Source organism: Cricetulus griseus, chromosome 6 (assembly GCF_003668045.3).
Source record: "Cricetulus griseus strain 17A/GY chromosome 6, alternate assembly CriGri-PICRH-1.0, whole genome shotgun sequence".
NCBI classification, from domain to species: Eukaryota; Metazoa; Chordata; class Mammalia; order Rodentia; family Cricetidae; genus Cricetulus; species Cricetulus griseus.
In genome coordinates, this window is record NC_048599.1 from 105,734,523 (window position 1) to 105,752,935 (window position 18,413).

The following is an 18,413-nucleotide window of genomic DNA, read 5'->3' on the forward strand; positions in this document are numbered from 1 at the left end:
ATTGATAGTGTCTGCTGAGAAATATAACTCACATTGGAAATCTTGCACATGAATGCAACCTGTTTACTTCCCAGGACTTTGAGAAACATCAGAACCACTACCGGTCTTATTTACAAATTGGGAAAATGATAAAAATCTTATAGCTTTCTTTTAGTTAAAAAGTAATAAATTCCATGTCTAGCTCTGTGTATGTGACCTCAAAGTTTCTTGCCTTTCACAGTGAACAATCCCTGTGGTAACAACAATGGTGGCTGTTCTCATCTGTGCCTCATCAAAGCTGGAGGGAAAGGGTTCACCTGCGCATGTCCAGATGACTTCCAGACTGTTCAGCTGAGAGATAGAACACTTTGTATGCCCATGTGCTCCAGCACACAGTTCCTGTGTGGTAACAATGAAAAGTGAGGCACACCCCTCCTCCCCCCTTTCACATTGCTTGTCTCTTCTTGGGCAAACATTGACCTTTGAGGCTAAGTGAATTGGGTAGGGAATTTTCTTTTTGGATTTTTGAGATGAATTTTTGCTGTGTAACTCATATTGGCCTAGAGCTCATTATGTAGTCCAGGCTGACCTGAAACTCACAGCAATCCTCCTTTTCTGCCTTCTGAGTACTGTGGGTATAGGTTTCCATCAACTGAGATTTTGGTTAATTGGTTTGGTTCATTGGTGGTATCAAACTTTCTGTCTTCTTGAGTAAAAGAAATTTGTTACTAACAGAGATAATGCCTATAATAAATAGGCTAGTGTTTATTAAGAAGGAAATTATTTCTGATAAACTGAGGATTGGGGCTGGAGTATATTTAAATGTACACTGCTATCATTGCCAGGGGTTCCATCTGCTGTCCATTTGTGTCAGCCACTGGGGGAATTCAATCAAGAGTTAGTTGGGAAGCAGTGCAATTGCTTTTTATATCCATCTGTTTCCTACAAACTTCATTTTTTCTTTGTAGCTGAGCAAACCCTGTTGTATATGTATGTCATATTTAGTTCTTCATAACTGGTTCCATTTGTTTGGTATTGTAAATAGAGAAGTAATAAGTACATGCACAAGTATCTCTATGGCAGGGTATGAAGTTCTTTGGGTATAGGAGAACAGTGGTCTATTTCTAATTTAAGAATTTACCATCCTTGCTATACTAGATTACAGTCCCACCAGCAGTAAAGTAGGACTCTCCACTCCACAATACTTGCCAGTATTTGTTGTCTGATTTCTTGATGAGAGCCATTCTGACTGGGGTTTGGTGGTTTGTGTTTTTTCTTTAAAGATCTGTCTGTTTGATTTGTCATTTTTGGTTTTTGGGTATTGCAGTTCGTTGTAAATTCTGGGTATTTGCCCAAAATCTGAATTAGAGTAGATAAAGTCTTTTCCCTATTCTGTGGACTGTCTAAAGAGAAATTATCTCCAGTTTTTCCTAATTGTTAAAGCTTAATTTGTAGTCCACGATGTTATCAATTTTGGAGAAGCCTCCATGAGACTTTAGCATATTTCTGTAGTGACATAAGCACTCGGTAATCTTTAGAACATTCCAGCTTTCCAGAAAACACTCTGGAAAGTGAGTTTCTAAAAGCATAGGTCTAAACTCCATCCCTTTCCCTGCCCCATTACTTTGGACTCTGGGTCTGATTCCTTTCTCTATGTGGATATTGCTTATGTCAATGCCCTTGGTGAGTTTCTACAGGCTTTATACTTTCCTTACAGGTGTATCCCCATATGGTGGAAATGTGATGGACAGAAAGACTGTGCTGATGGTTCTGATGAATCAGATCTGTGCCCACACCGCTTTTGCCGTCTGGGACAGTTCCAGTGCCGGGATGGCAACTGCACAAGTCCCCAGGCCCTGTGCAATGCTCACCAGGATTGTGCTGATGGCTCTGATGAAGACCGGGTTCTCTGTGGTATGTTGGGTTCCTTTATGCCCTCTTTGCCCCTTTCTGGAGTTAATTCTGTAGAATCAATCCAAAATCATGGTCAAAAAACTTGGAGAAAAGTTAGGGCCTGTCCTGTATCTATTGTGATAGAGGTTTTGATTGTAATTTCTAGGGTCAATTGTAGGCTGCCTGTATGGGTGGTTTCCACTATGTGCTAGGATAGAATCCTCCTTGAGCTGACATTGAGAAAGATAAAATAAAACAAAGACTTCATTTTATTTATTTTTTATTAAAAGGGTTACCTCAATACATCAGGAGTAGTCATATGCCAGGTGGTAGTGGTGCATACTCTTTAATCCTAACACTTGAGAGGCAGAGGCTGGAGGATCTCTGTGAGTCTGACGTCTGCAGAATGAGTTCCAGGTCAGCCAGGGCTACACAGAGAAACCCTGTCTCAAAACAACAACAACAAATAATAATAAGAGACTGTTAGTTATTCTAATGAGAAGATCTGTCCATATATTGGTCCTTGGCAACAATTAATACATTAGAATGTAGACCCGGTGAAAGGAAGTTAAGATAGAATTCTCCAGATTGTACTAGTGTGAACTGGGTGCTCCCATTCTTGACTAAATGCCTTGTTTGCAGAGCATCACCGGTGTGAATCCAATGAATGGCAGTGTGCCAACAAGCGTTGCATCCCAGAGGCCTGGCAGTGTGACTCGGTGAATGATTGCCAGGATAACTCTGATGAAGACAGCTCACACTGTGCCAGCAGGACCTGCAAGCCTGGCCAGTTCAGGTGTAACAATGGCCGCTGTATCCCTCAGAGCTGGAAGTGTGATGTAGACAATGATTGTGGAGACTATTCAGATGAGCCTGTCCAAGAATGCAGTGAGTTCCCTGGGGCAGGGCCATGGAAAACCAGAGCAGGGAGGCAAGCAGGTGGGGACACACCCCTCCACCTCAGTCCAAGGGAAAGGGATACCCTTTCTTGTCTTTCCCTGCAAACTCCATCACTGCCAGATAAAGCATACTGGGGTAGCTTTTATTTGTTTATATGAACCCTGGCCATACCTCCCAAGCATGGCACTAAGTGTCATGCAGAACATGATAATAACAAGGTATATGGAGCACCTTTCATTTGAGAAACACTGTGCTCAGGAACCTGAGGTTTAACCATTTTATATGTGAATAAAGTGAGGCTCTCGATAAGTGAATGGTCATATTGCCACACACAGAAGCATCATCTCAGTTCAGGGGTTTTACCCAAATTAGGTACAGGTCCTGTCTTAGTTACAGCTTTATTGCTGTGATCACACCAATTCTTATAAAGGAAAGCATTTAATGGGGACTGGCTTATAGTTCAGAGGTTTAGTTCATTATCATTGTGGAGGAAAGCATGGCAGCACACAGGCAGAAATGGTGCTGGCAAAGTAGCCTAGAGTTCTATATCTGGATCTTCCAGGCAGCAAAAAGAGAGATTGATACTGGGCCTGGCTTGACTTCTGAAACCTCAAAGCCCACTCCCATGACATACTTCTTCTAACAAGACCACACCTACTTCAACCAGGTCAAATCTCCCAAATTGTGCCCCTCTTTATGGACCTATGGATGCCATTTTCATTCAAACCACCACAGGCCCCTTCCATTTGAAACTCCACCACAACACTAATGAATGGTACAGAGACAGCCAGAAAAGTTAGGGCTCTGTTGTACTGGTAATTGTTGACTGCTGGTACCATGTCCTCTGTATAACCACAGTGAGGAGCCTTTTGGTGCTGTTTCCTACAGGACTGGCACTCCGGTTCTCATTTCTTGCTTTCTTGCTTTTCAGTGACTGCTGCTTATAACTGTGACAACCACACCGAATTCAGCTGCAAAACTAACTACCGCTGCATCCCAAAGTGGGAAGTGTGCAATGGTGTTGATGACTGCAGGGACAACAGTGATGAGCAAGGCTGTGGTAGGAAGGGTTCCAGGGTCTGGGGAGGAGAATGTCAGTGTCAAGTGCTGCTCTCATCAGGATAGATTTCCTATGTAGGCTGCTGAAAAGAATTTATTGGAGGAAACTTAATTCATGTCATCTGAAATGACATCTGGTCCCAAAGCATGCAATAAGTTAAAGAACATGTTTAATTTCTCCCAGATGTAGAATCCTTACTCATACATGACAGGTCTAAATAGCTTGTCTGATCTCACAGATGGTAGAAGGTGCAACATGCCTCAGAGGAGGTATTCCCAAATCTAGATGTATTATTTCATGACTGGTATATTTTAAGTGTCTTTGTGATTTTTTTTAATAACCATCTATTGGGCAGCTGTAGTCACTCTGGCAACATGGAAAGAACTTATGGACAAAAGACCAAACAAATTAATGGAAGTTGTCAAAATTAAGTATGTACGGTCTCTTGAAACCAAAGTGTCTGAGTCTGTATTGTTTAGAAGAGAAAAAAAAAAGATAATGGGTTACTTTAATAACACTGGCTCTAAACCTACTAGAGGCAATGAAATGCAATGTTCCTTTGACTCCATTTTAAGCCTCTTGCCAATTTTAAACCTGATAGCCTCAGGGTCAGTCACAGTGGCACATGCCTTTTTTTTTAATCTTTGAGGCAGAGGTAGGTAAGACAGCAAAGGCTACATAGTGATACCCTGTCTCAACCTCCCCTACCCCTCACCAAAAGTAAAGATAGGGCCATCCATATGCCTGCAAACATAGTTCTCAGACTGTGTCATAAGGGAGCTGGGAACTCGGCTTATGAATTCTTGAAAATGCTTGCTCTCTGCAGAGTCGGTGCCATGCAATCCCGGGGATTTCCGATGTAGAAATCACCGTTGCATCCCTCTCCGCTGGAAGTGCGATGCCTATGACGACTGTGGAGATAGCTCAGATGAGGAGAACTGTGGTGAGTGCTCCGGACCCTATGAGCCACCAGGGCTGGGATGTCTGTTTATAATTCAACTAATTCCATTCATCCTCAGAGGGTGGGGTGTTAGTTCTTTGGGCTATGAAAGTATATATTTTTCTTCTGAAATGTTAATAAGTTAAGCTTTGGGAGAAGGTATTTGTGAAGAGGTTATCTGATCAAGTCTATTTTTTTTTTTAGTCTGTTGCATTTATTTTCTTAACTTTTTTTTCTAAAACAAATCTGGCAAAAGATGAATAAAATAAGATGAATAAAACCAAAAGAGAAGTAGGGGAAGGTGCTGGCTCTAAGGACCTTTTCCCAATGTGGTCCTAATATCAGGGGAAGAATTATTTCTTCTCTTTGCATGGTTATCATTCCTGCAGTAGCTAACTCTCTTAGAATGTTTAATGAGAACTAGGGATGGGACATGAGCCAGGGGAAGGAAGTCATAGGTCACACTACACTCAGTATTCAGTTTTGAATGATAAAGTGTGTTTGGAAAATAAGTCCCAGCTGAGCAGTTATCACTGGCTCAAGATAGATTTTTCAATTTCAGGTTTCTTTTTCATTATATACTTTAGCTACCTTCTATAAGAAGTGTTCAGCTTGACCAGAGGCAATTGGGAGAATTAGGGTATTGATTACACCTGAAAGTATCAACCAGCTTATACTTGTTAATACAAAGTGGGTAGTCCGGGTAGTACTTCCCAGTCTGTAGGAAGAAGGTCACATGCACACTGTGTGAGTTCAAGGCCAGCCTAGGAAACTTAGTGAGACCCTATAGGTTTATATAAAAAAAATTATGGGCATGAGTTAGAGAATTTAGTTTAGTCCTTCATGGATGATGCACCAGGTTTAATCTCCACTACTATTACATGAACAAAAAAGAAAATAAAGTTCATTTTGAATATTGTAATAGGTCAGCTAGAGTTTTGCAATTAAAGCACATTTAGATGACAGTTAGGCTGTTGTTTTTTGACTTGGATTTGAGGCAGAGGATTGTTTCTTATTTAAAGACAGGGTCTCACGATGTAGCTCTGGCTGGCTTGGAACTCAGTATGTAGCCTCTGCCTCCTAAGTGCTGCTACTAAAGGCTGTGTGCCATGCCCAGTGAGGCAGAAGATTTTGTTTTAGAATGGGACTGGATCTCAGGTCAGAATTGGGTACAGCTCCCAAGGCCTGTCTCCTCAACGGGGTTCCCAGTGCACACTGATGGCCATGGGGCTTTCCTTTTCAGTTCCTCGGGAGTGCTCAGAGAGTGAGTTCCGGTGTGCTAATCAGCAATGCATCCCCTCTCGATGGGTCTGTGACCAAGAAAATGACTGTGGCGATAACTCAGATGAAAGGGACTGTGGTAAGTATGAGGGGCTTACATTCTGCAGTGTTGGGACTTCAAACTCTAGTGTTGATGCGGTTCTTTAGTGTGCAATGACACATGTAAGTTATGCAGTATTGAAGTTCCCTCTCACACAGTGTCTGCTGCACTTTCTGTACTCTCTGTTTAACTTCTGATCATAATGCTAGACAAAATAAGAAGGGATTTCTCTGTGTAGACCCGGCCTTCCTGGAACTCATTCTGTAGACCAGACTGGTCTCAGACTCACAGAGATCTTCCTGCCTCCCACATGCTGGCATTAAAGGCATGCACCACCATCATCTCCGGGCAAGAAAGGGTATCTGTAAATCTCATTTTAATTTAGATACAAGCTAGAAGCAGACCTTCATTCCCATGTGCTTCCAAATAAACACATTAGTTTTCCACCAAAGATCACCGTGCTGTAGAGGACAGAGCATTGAGATAGAAAATCTAAATACTGGCTTTGGGGGAATTATTATTTGAGGAAAAATTTAAGAGGTGAGATTAGCTAATAGGGCAGTAGGATTGCTTATCTCCATTTACTGAATGGAGAGCTGAATTTTGAGTTTTTCTGTTTTTACTGTGAATGAGCTGTGGGTCAGCCACAGGGTGTGGGTGGGAGTTGTTGATGGTCTCTCCATGCATCTAATACCATGAGATCTTCTGGGAATAATGATCTTTTCAGAGATGAAGACCTGCCATCCTGAACATTTTCAGTGTACGAGTGGACATTGTGTGCCAAATTCATTGACATGTGACGGGAGAGCAGATTGTTTGGATGCTTCTGATGAATCCAGTTGTCGTAAGTGCCTACTTAACTTGAGGTTCTGTGTGCATGGGAATGGTAATTTGGACACAATCCACTTCTTAGTTTTAAAAGTATAAGTGTGTTCTATTCAGCCTTCTGACTATTTTCAGTTTGCCTGAGTCATTTCCCAATGGTCTTAGGATCTCCAGTTGTTTGCAGTGGCCACACAAAGGAAAAATGAAAATTAGGAATATTTTAAATAGAGTACCAACTATGAATTATTAGCTATTATACAAATCACTAATTGGACAAAAACATTTCAGGTGAAGAAAGCTCTGTCTGTGAATGAACACATACAGAACTTGGGTTGAAAGTCTACAGCATTAAAGTGTTCTGATGTATGCATGATGTACAGAATCCCTCAGTTCCGATATAGGTGGCAAGTGCCTATGGAATGATTTGTGTCACTGAAAACTGGGCTCAGAGAAATGTCCTTAAGAAAACCCCTTTTCTCTGTGTAGCTGTCCTGGAACTCCTTGTAGACCGGATTGGCCTTGAACGCAAAGAGATTCACCCACCTCTGCCTCTTGAGTGCAGGTATTAAAGGCATGTACTACCATGCTCAGCCAAGACACATCCCTTTTTAATCTCAAAGCACAGCAACAGGGTAATGAATAATAAGGAGCCACAATAGCAAAAGTTGAGGGAGCCCTAATTGGTAGGGTATGTTAATCTCATTTATATATTGTGTGTGTCCCTTCCTTACCTACAGCTACTCGCTTTCCAAATGGTACCTACTGCCCAGCTGCCATGTTCGAGTGTAAAAACCATGTGTGCATCCAGTCATTTTGGATATGCGATGGAGATAACGACTGTGTCGATGGTTCTGATGAGGAGCTTCACCTGTGCTGTAAGAGGGAGAGGGATGGGTTGAATGGATATTGTCTTGACTGGCAATATCTCAGTGTTCCCTAAATGCAGTGTGTGAACTTGGAGGGCAGTTGTAGCATTTTGATGCCAGATGGATACACATCAATCCTGTTCATTTCACTTAAGTCTTCTTGCTTCAGCTCTCCATCTGAAGCTTCTGGAAGTCAGGTGAACATCCAAGATTTTAGGCATTAAGGCTGAGCACATATATAGGGGCAGGCCTGTTGAGGTTGGAGTCTGAGGAGGAGTAGGGGTAAATTGTAAACTGCTCTGTTTCTGATGTACTCTCCCCCTGTCCTCCGGGGCATCGTCCTCTGAAGACCCGATCTTCTATTTACATAATAATTCAAGGCCATCTTATATGTATGTATTTATTTGGTTTTTAATGAGTGGACTCTTCTGGCTTCATTTTACCAAGGTAGAATTTTGTAAGAATGGGGCCTTTTTTCAAATTAAAAACAAATATGTGCATGGGTATTTTGTGTACATGTATGTCTGTGAGACACATTGAACAGTGTTACCTGAGGCCAGAAGAGGGCATCAGAGTCCCTGGAACTGGAGTTACAGATGGCTGTAAGCTTGCATGTGGTTGCTGGGAATGGAACCTTAGTGCTCTGGAGGAGCTGACAGTGTTCTTATGTGCCATCTCTCCAGCTCCAGGGCTTTTTGGATTGGTCCACTGGTTGAGAACTACTGACTTTAATAAAGTGAGTGAAGTTGCTGTCATTTGGAGTCACTTGTGAAAAGCTAGTGTGATAGTTCCCAGGCTGGGAATGGTGGTATTTGTCAGGAAAATACGAGAAATACAAATTCATGGGCTTGGCTAGGTTCATGTGGCCCAGCAATCTAGTTAGGAAGTGATTCACAGGCGAGTTGAAGTTTCATAAGGGACCCGAGAGTCATATCTGCCTGACCTCTTCTGATGGCTTGTGTGAAGTAGCTATGAGAATTTGCTTCATGTCACCTTTCACTCTCTTTCCTGGGAGTGATGGTAGAATATTTTTTTCCTTCACGGAGAACTTCAATGACAGTTGTATTTTCACAGTGGCCTTCTAGCACTGCCTGATATTGTCCTAGGTGTTCGTAATTAGCTCTGCTTCTTATTTTGTTTGTTTTTCAAGACATGGTTCCTCTGTATAACAGGCCTGGCTGTTCTCGGACTCACTGAGTGCTGGGATTAAAGGCATGAGCCACCACTGCCTGGCCTTATTATTATTTTTTTTCTAACTTCATGACTTGACATTTCAGAGAAACCCTTAGGAAGATATTTCTCTTTGTAAAGCAAAATATCTACAGCTAAGTTGGGGGAAGTAAGGATACAAGGATGTGCTTGTGTGCTTGCCTGTACACACACACACACACACACACACACACACACACACACACACAGACACGTTAACACTCTTTTCTAATGTTGCACCAGACATTCACAGCAAATAATTCAAGTAGTCATTTTACCAGCAGTTTCCAGCTCCATGACCCACACATGTTCTCCTTATACTGTGCCCTGACCATAGAGATCAAGCCTACCATGCTCAAGCCTACCATGTTCTTTCCTTATTCATCTCTTTCCCTTGTGGGTTCTTTTCTGACCCACATCCCTGTGTTGTATTTCATATATATTCCCTAGGAGGGGGCTCCCTGTGTAATTGATTCATCTGTGTGTAATGTCTCTTCCTGCTAGAATGAAGTTCCATGAGAATAAAGACTGGGTCTTTCTTGCTCCTCTTTATAGCTAGGGTATATCTAGCACCTGTGGCAGTGTTGTATGTATACCTGAGACTCAAGACGTGTTTGTTGAGTAATCAAATAAGCAAGTGGATTAGTGAATGAATAAATGATGAATGAAGTGGTCCTGGTACTGGGATAGCCTGGAGTATGGTAGATTGTCACTTCTACTTCTAGTTTTGTTTTTCATTTTTTTTCAGTCAATGTTCCATGTGAACCACCACATCGTTTCCGGTGTGACAACAGTCGTTGTATTTATGGCCACCAGCTGTGCAATGGTGTGGATGACTGTGGAGACGGAACCGATGAGAGAGAAGAACACTGTAAGCAAAATGGGGAAAGGAGAAGGCAGAAACCAGGGTCCTGATCTCTTTTAAGATGTTCCTCTGGGGTTTCTGTTTGTCCTGCTGAGGAGGCTTGCTTTGCATCTGTGGTAGTATATCATAGACAGTACAATACATACATGGCTCAGACAGGACATACATGGCTCAGACACCAACTTGCCACCTCCTTCCTATCTCATTGGAGTGAGATGTTGCCATGCCCCTTAAATGCCAGTCTGTGTTTAAGCATTTAATAAGTTGCTTTCATATGTCTATAAGAAAATGAGAGGAAAGACTAAATACTGGTTGAGTTACCCTCCAAGTTAATGGATTATTTGTTGTCAAAGATGAGGCTTGGCCACTCCACAGCCGGTAGTTGCTAATTGCTAATCTGGTATGTGAATGTGGGTTTCTTCTCATGCTCAGCCGAAAAGATCATAGTAAGTAAGGCACCCCTGGTGTTAACACAGCTAACCTAGTATCCTTCCTGAATATGTAAATCCATTTCCCAGACAAGACAGAAAGTATATATTTTACTGTTTTATGTCTTTGGGTGTTTTGCCTACATGCATGTCTGCACCTTAGGCATGCCTGGTACCCAGGAAGGTCAGAAGAGGGTGTCAGATTGCCTAGAACTGAAGTTATAGATAGTTGTGAGCTGCATTATGGGGGCTGAGAACTGAATCCAGGTCCTCAAGGAGAGCAACCAGTGCTCTTAACCACTGAGACATCTTCAACTCCAGTAGATTAGAAACTGGATTGTACTTTTGTATAAAAATCTGTCTATTGAGAGTTTTCTGGAAATTAGTTTGTTTAGAAAGAAGCCATTGAGAAGAACGTTGAAAACAGATACAAGTAGCTAGTTTTATGTTTCCTGTCCCCAATAAAAGCATGATAGCAATAAACATATTTCATTCTATTTGGAATGAAAGAATTAGACTCTTTGCCATCGCCAGTAGCAGTTCTGAAAGACAACTGGGCTAGGGTGACACCTGTTGACATAGACAACTCTGGCTTTTGCTTGAATCAATACTTAACAACACCTTGCACACTCTCTAATGCATGGAGATACCAGGCAGTAAATAGAATGTTCAGTCCATGCAGATGCTGTGAAGGGACCTCTCTGAGAGGAACATCTATGCCTGTTGTGCTTCCTAGTTAGTCTCTGGTTCTCCTCTTGGGCAGTATTTCCTTGTTTGTTTTCCTCTTCATATGAAGGTGCTATGTAGACTGTGCCTCTCTAGGGGATGTACAACTATCTAATGTCACTGCCTTGTAGTAGGTTGGAACCCAAGACTTTTTTCAGGAAAGAAAAGATTTTTCATTAATGATGTATAGGAAGACACAGTGTACTTCATCTTAATTGAGACAAGCTATAAATGCATCTAGATTGTCATTTTTTAAAAAGAATTTATATAACTAATCCAGTTTTTGAGTATTGTACTTACCATGGATTTAGGGAATTCTGTAGGTACAATACAGGAAACAGCACATGGTTTTGGGAAAAACTTTTATAATTCTAGCCATACATTGATGATCCAATGAATATATCTTCTATTTGAAGCATTATAAATTAACTTCTTTCATTCACCAATCTGGCTTCTAAAATGCCAATTCTAGAATTCTTCTTTGGCCTATTTGATGGCATTGCTCTGGATCCATTCTTCTCACTGTAAAAATGTTGCCCATAGACAATCATACATAGGTTATAATCCTCCTGACTATATTTCATTTCATTATTTCATATTTCAATTCATTTTTAAAATTCATGGTGAAGGCAGTTAGCACATTTTGGCTTATTCAGCTATATATCTCTCTCAGGAGCATGGTGGGCATTCACCCTGTTTCTTCCACTCAGTTCTAAAGTTAATAATCTCATTAAATGTTCCCTTTGAGAGAGCTCTTTTATCTTGTTCTTTTACCACTCTTGTAGAAGCTCACTGCCACTTATACCTTTAGAAAAGGAGAAGGACATTTTGTCCAACTATGATCTCACTTAGAGCCTTTTAACTTACATATTCTTCCTCCTTGGGACTTATATGCAGTCAGCTTGTCTCATACTGTGGAGGGTTTTTTTTTGTTTTTTTGTTTTTTTGCCTTTATTTTCTGGCATTTCTGTCTATACAACCAACCAGGTCTTCACTGACCTTCTCTCTTTGTTAAAAACCTTTACCAAGCAAGGACAGGCTGGACATATTGCTAACACACACTTTCCATAAGCATATGATCTGCCTCCCTCTTCACTAACTGCTTTGCTATTGTATACATATAACCTGGATCTCCAAATGTTTTCAGTTTTTGATTTGGAAAGATTCTGCTTCTCTCATCACTCTGAATTACTCAGAGTAATTGATGTTGCTGCAACCAACAAATCTCTGAGTCTTAACACAATAAAGATTTCTTTCTCATTCGTATAAAGGACAGCAGGGCTTGTGCAGCATCCTCCAGCTTGGAGCTAGCCACCTGACATACCTGACTGCCAAGGGTACAGCTTATGAGACACTGTGAAGGCTCATGGGCTTTTTAACTGCTTTAGTCCAAGGGTGATGTATGTCACTAGTAATTCACAGGCCATTGGCTAGAACTAGTCATTTGGTCCCAATCTAGCTTCAAGGGAGCCTGGGAAAAGTAGGGAAACATGCATTTATTTGTGAATGGAGGAAGTGAAGCATTTTGTTTCAATGAAGACAAAGTTTGACTTTAACTTGTTTTTAAATTGCAGGCAGAAAACCAACCCACAAACCTTGTACACAAACTGAATATAAGTGTGGCAATGGAAACTGCATTTCTCAGCACTATGTGTGTGACAATGTCGATGACTGTGGTGACCTTTCTGATGAAAGTGGTTGCAGTAAGTAAACATTTAGCTTCATATTCATTATGGTAAAATAACCAGATATGCTCTCAAATAGATCAGATGGGCCTCAAACATACCATGTAGTCAAGTATTACCTATACAACTCCAGATTCTCCTGCCTCTGCCTCCAAGTGCTGGGATTATAGTGTGGGCTGGAAGAGATTGTAACACAATCAAGGGATGGATTTGGTTCGTTTGGAACTGTTGAGGACGTATTAGCAGTCCACATTTTTGATGTCCCTTCATAGCTCAAATATATATTGTCTAATTGTTACTGCCCCATTGAACAGCTGCTATTTATTGTCTACCTCCATACTGATGTTCGAAAAGTTTAAGTTATTTGCTGGAGAGCAAAAAAGGGTAAAGAAGAAATTAAGAATCTATGGAACTCTTGGCAAGAAGAGTGGCCTCTGGTTCCTTCTGGCATCAACTGTGCTGCTTTGGCACAGTCAGACCTCTTTAATCCTTAATTAATCAATCAATTAATTAGCTATTGTGTGTATGTGTACCCATGCATGCCATAGTCTCTCTCTACCTACCCCTCTGTGTGTGTGTGTGTGTGTGTATGTAGAGGTCTGAGTTCAATTTTGTAGGGTTAGGTTCTCTCCTTTCATCTTTCCATAGGTTTCAGGGATGGAATTCAGGCACCAGACTTGTGCCATCCCAGTCTCTGAAGGAGCTCTCTAAATGCTGAGAGTCTGAGATTGGCCATGTTAGTTAGCTCCATGTGTTTTTAGCACCACCCTGAGGCATGCAGGGGACTTGTTGATAGTTATATACCATACCACACTGAGTTGGTTTGCCACATATCTCACATAGTGCTTGACAAAATGAAATGAGTTGATTAAACTGTTGATAGAATTTGAGAAGCTGGGTGCCAGATTTGGCTTTTGACATGAAGACACTGATGTGTAAATAGCTTCAGGAAGCCGGCAAATTTCTGAGTTTGACTTGAGCTAAGTGTGGCTTTCTCTTGTTGCCTGTGCCTGTGCCTGTGTTTAGGACAATACTTTCTATTCAAGTGGAATTTCATTGGCAGTAGGTTTATTTAGAGGATAGCAGTATGGTATTAACTTCTTTTCAGATAATGAGTGGATTTGATACAGAAGTCAGTTATGTACTATTTGACATAGGTGTAAAGTTCTTTTTTCTTTTTTTCTTCTCTTCTTCTTCTTCTTCCTCCTCCTCTTCCTCCTCCTCCTCCTTCTCCTCCTCCTCCTCCTCCTCCTCTCCTCCTCCTCCTCCTCCTCCTCCTCCTATTTCAAGCCAGGGTCTCACTATGTAGCCCTGGCTGTCCTGGAGCACACTATGTAGACCAGGCTGGTTCCACCTGCCTCTGCCTCCTCAGTACTGAGATTAAAGGTGTGTGCCACTGTGCCACTGTGCCCCTTTTGTCTTCTTTTCTATTGTCCCTCCAAACCTCCCCATCTCTTCCCTCTTTTACATTCTATAGAATTATTGAAATATTCGGCTTTTAAGTATTTAAGATATGCATTATGATATTTTAAAATACCAGAGTGAAATCATAGCTTAACACATGTGTGTGTGTGTGCTTGGAGCACCCAAAACCTACTTAGTCACACATTTATAGGCATGGAAAGACACGAACATTTTCCTAGCACCAATCAATTATAAAGGAAATAAGCTGATGTCAGGTCACAAATATAATTTCTGTGATCATAAAGGAAGAGCAATTTAATATTTTTGTGAAGTTTCATTCCTTTTTCATAAACTGGAAACTAGAGAGAGTGGCTGTGTTGTAAGCATCCATAAGCTTCTGTTCATAGAGGCTGGTTGCTAGGCAACTGCTGGCACTGAGCTGCATGCCCAGCCCTAATGCCACTGTTCCATGGATTAAGGTGTTAGCTAGATGTTCCTTTTGATGTTTCTGTTCTTCAAATGAAAGGCATTGTATGAAAATCTTCCATTTCAAATGCTTACTTTATTAAGGGTGCTTACTTTGGAAGAAAATGATTCAGTCGGGGGAGAGCTTTCTGCATTTTGAACCTCTTAATTACAGATGGACCCTAGAGCTGAGAGAGGACCACAAAGTTCAGTGACAGAGTTGTGAGAATAGTAGAGAGACTATGGCATTGGAAAGATGAGAGAATTGCTATGATCTTGCCCATGAATGCCAAGTAGACAATTCACAGACACATCCAAGACACTGAAACTACTAAGAAAAACTAGAAAACCTGGGGAGGTTTATTTATTTAGGAATATGTAGTTATTGGTAACTCATACTTAGTATGCATGCAAAGGGCAATGTTCTATTGGGTGGCATTTTTCTACTCTTGAAACTTGATGTCTATTTTCACCTGAACCAGGAGATCCCACAGTTTCTTCAGCTGAAACACATGAGGTTTGACTCCTCACGGAGATGAACACTGCTCACCACTCCTTTATCTTGCCTCAGCTTCTTCATCTTCTCTGCGAGACTTAAGTGTGGGAGTAGGTGGAGACTGAGGCAACCTGATGAGAATGACAAGACTGAAGCCAGATGACTGAATGACAATGACTTGCAGGGATTGACCTGGACAAAGATCAGCAGGCAAAGATGAGCCAAGAAGTATTTGGACAGAATCCAAGATGTGAGGCCTAGAGAATCAAGACCCCAGAAGATTGGGGATAAAAATAGCCATTTAGCAGAACCCCAGCACAAACTATTGGTCATCTTTTGCTTTATTGCAGAAGCTATAGAATCTAGGGATATTAATAATAATAATCATAAGTAGAGAGGCTCAGGTAGAGTTGCATGCATATTTAGCATGAACAAGGAATCAAGGTTTGAGGTTCCAGCTTCAATCCTCAGCACCAGAAGCAAAGAAATGATCTGAACCTCATAACCAAGAAAGGTTTGCTCTTTTTTATACATTAATTTTTGTACATTAATCCAGTTATTTTTAGATATTCCCCATGGCACAGTATCATTTGAAGCCTTGAATCTTTTTTTTTTTGTAGATTTTTTTTATTTGAATTAGAAACAAGATTGTTTTACATGACAATCCCAATTCCCTCTCCCTCCCCTCCTCCCCATACCACCCCCCACAACTAAAACCCTACCTATCACATATCCTTTCTGCTTCCCCTGGAGGGTGAGGCCTTCCATAGGGTGTCATCAGAGTCTATCGTATCCATTGAGATAGGGCCTAGGCCCACCTCTGTGTGTCTTGGCTCAGGGAGTATTCCTCTATGTGGAATGGGCTCCCAAAGTCTACACCTATGCTAGGGATAAGTACTGAACTACTACAGGAGGTCCCATAGATTTCTGAGGTCTCCTCACTGAAACCCACATTCCTGGGGTCTGGATCAGTCCCATGCTGGTATTCCAGCTATCAGTCTGGGGAGCAAGAGTTCCCGATGTTCAGGTCAGCTGTTTCTGTGGGTTTCACCAGCCTGGTCTGGACCCCTGTGCTCTTCACTCTTCCTTCTCTGCATCTGGATTCCAGTTCAGTTCAGTGATTAGTTGTGGGTGTCTGCTTCTACTTCCACCAGCTGCTGGATGAGGCTATTGGGTGGCATATAAGTCAGTCATCAATCTCATTATCAGGGGAGGGCATTTAAGGTAGCCTCTCCTCTGTTGCTTAGATTGTTAGCTGGTGTCATCTTTGTAGATCTCCAGACATTTCCCTAGTGCCCGATTTCTCTGTAAACCTAAAATGTCTCCCTCTATTATAGTACCTCCATTCTTGTTATCTTCTGTTCTTCCCCTGACTCAACCTTGCTGCTCCCTCATGTCCTCCACACCCCTCCTCTTCTCCCCTTCTCAATCTCCTAGCTCCCTCCCCCCTCTTCCAGTGCTCCCAATTTGCTCAGGAGATCTTGACCCTTTCCCCTTCTCCAGGGGACCATGTATGTCTCTTTTAGGGTCCTCCTTGTTTACTAGCTTCTCTGGCAGTGTGGCTTATAGGCTGTCTAAAATCCACTCTATGTCTAAAATCCACATATAAGTGGGTACATACCCTGTTTGTCTTTTTGTGATTGGGTTACCTCACTCAGAATAGTTTCTAGTTCCATCCATTTTCTTGCAAATTTCAAGATTCTATTTTTTTTTCCTGCGGAGTAGTACTCCATTGTACCACATTTTCTCTATCCATTCTTCATTTGAGGGGCATCTAGGCTGCTTCCAGGTTCTGGCTATTACAAATAGTGCTGCTATGAACATCATTGAACAGATGTCCTTGTTGTTATGAATGTGCTTCTTTTGGGTATATGCCTAAGAGTGGAATTGCTGGATCTTGTGGTAGACTGATTCCTATTTTCCTGAGGAACTGCCATACAGATTTCCAAAGTGACTGTACAAGTTGGCACTCCCACCAGCAGTGGAGGAGTGTTCCCCTTTTTCCACATCCTCTCCAGCATAAACTGTCATTGGTGTTTTTGATTTTAGCCATTCTGACAGGAGTAAGATGGTATCTCAGAGTTGTTTTGATTTGCATTTCCCTGATGGCTAAGGATGTTGAACACTTACTTATGTGTCTTTCAGCCATTTTAGATTCCTCTATTGAGAATTATCTATTTAGTTCTGTACCCAACTTTTTAATTGGATTGTTTGGTGTCTGGAGACTAGCTTCTTGAGTTCTTTGTATATTTTGGAGCCCTCTGTCAGATGTGGGGTTGGTGAATATCTTTTCCCTTTCTGTGGGCTGCCATTTTGTCTTGCTGTGTCCTTTGCCTTTCAGAAACTTCTCAGTTTTAGGAGGTCCCAGATCTTAGTGTCTGTGCTACTGAAGCCTTGAATCTTAATAACAACCCATCATATAAATAATCAAAACACATCATTTCTGACTTGTATGCTTCTTTTTATACTGCAAATTATTTTCCATAACGTTGATGGTGTATAAGTGGTCACTTAAGACAATACAGTATATTATATTTCTTCCTTACTGTTGAAAATATAATTATGTTCAATATTTTATATATCAGTGTTATAATCCATAAACACAAATCAATGCATGTATTTCCCCTTACTCTACTCATTAATAGAGTAACTGAGTAAAAATGTGAATATATTATTTTTATTGATTATTTTCTGTGTTGCTAGTGATGAAGCCCAGAGCCTTGTGCATGCTAGGTAAATTCTCTATCACTAAGCTACAATGGCAGCCAAGCAAGAGTATTGTTAAAATAGGATAACAGTATTGTTAAAAGGGCCATATATTATAAAATTTTTCTTACATATACTAATTTAAGGCTCTACATATGAACTAAACAAATTCTTAACACAAAGACTAAAGTGTCCTTGAAAAAGATAGAAAAGGAAACCTGAATGGACTTATTTAGAAATGTATGGCTGTTGAAAGTTTGGATTCAGTCTTTATAAGCATTTTGTGTATGGATTTGTAAGTTTTGGGTCATTTTACTACACCCTGATAAACATCCTTCCAATTAACTGTTCAATACTTGGAAAAATTAAACTTACAAAATTATACTTATAATATTATACTTATAATTTTGTTCTAGTCTGTATTTGTACATGCATGTATGTGAGTGTGTGTAATCTACCTACCATCTATATACCTACTTACACAAGATGAATGAGCTAGAGCATTTGGTGGCTGTGGAATCCCTGGAGTTGGTTGGATGCTCTGAGGTTGAGCCTGTTAGTGCTGCATATGATGGGAAATGACCTTAAGGACCATCTTCACATTTGTGGAGATCCAGACCACTTTCAGAACAAAGATCCACTCTG

The 18,413-nt window shown here is 41.1% G+C and overlaps 1 protein-coding gene across 1 annotated transcript in view; it reads left to right on the plus strand.

Annotated features, from left to right (window-relative positions):
* Lrp2 (LDL receptor related protein 2) overlaps positions 1-18,413 on the plus strand; it is a 129,637-nt gene that overhangs the window by 92,245 nt on the left and 18,979 nt on the right. The window contains exons 55-64 of the mRNA XM_035447068.1: positions 221-398; positions 1,697-1,893; positions 2,515-2,760; positions 3,704-3,832; positions 4,659-4,775; positions 6,016-6,132; positions 6,821-6,937; positions 7,656-7,793; positions 9,742-9,864; positions 12,587-12,715. Coding sequence (XP_035302959.1) covers positions 221-398; positions 1,697-1,893; positions 2,515-2,760; positions 3,704-3,832; positions 4,659-4,775; positions 6,016-6,132; positions 6,821-6,937; positions 7,656-7,793; positions 9,742-9,864; positions 12,587-12,715 — 1,491 coding nt within the window. The remainder of the gene's footprint in view (positions 1-220; positions 399-1,696; positions 1,894-2,514; positions 2,761-3,703; positions 3,833-4,658; positions 4,776-6,015; positions 6,133-6,820; positions 6,938-7,655; positions 7,794-9,741; positions 9,865-12,586; positions 12,716-18,413) is intronic.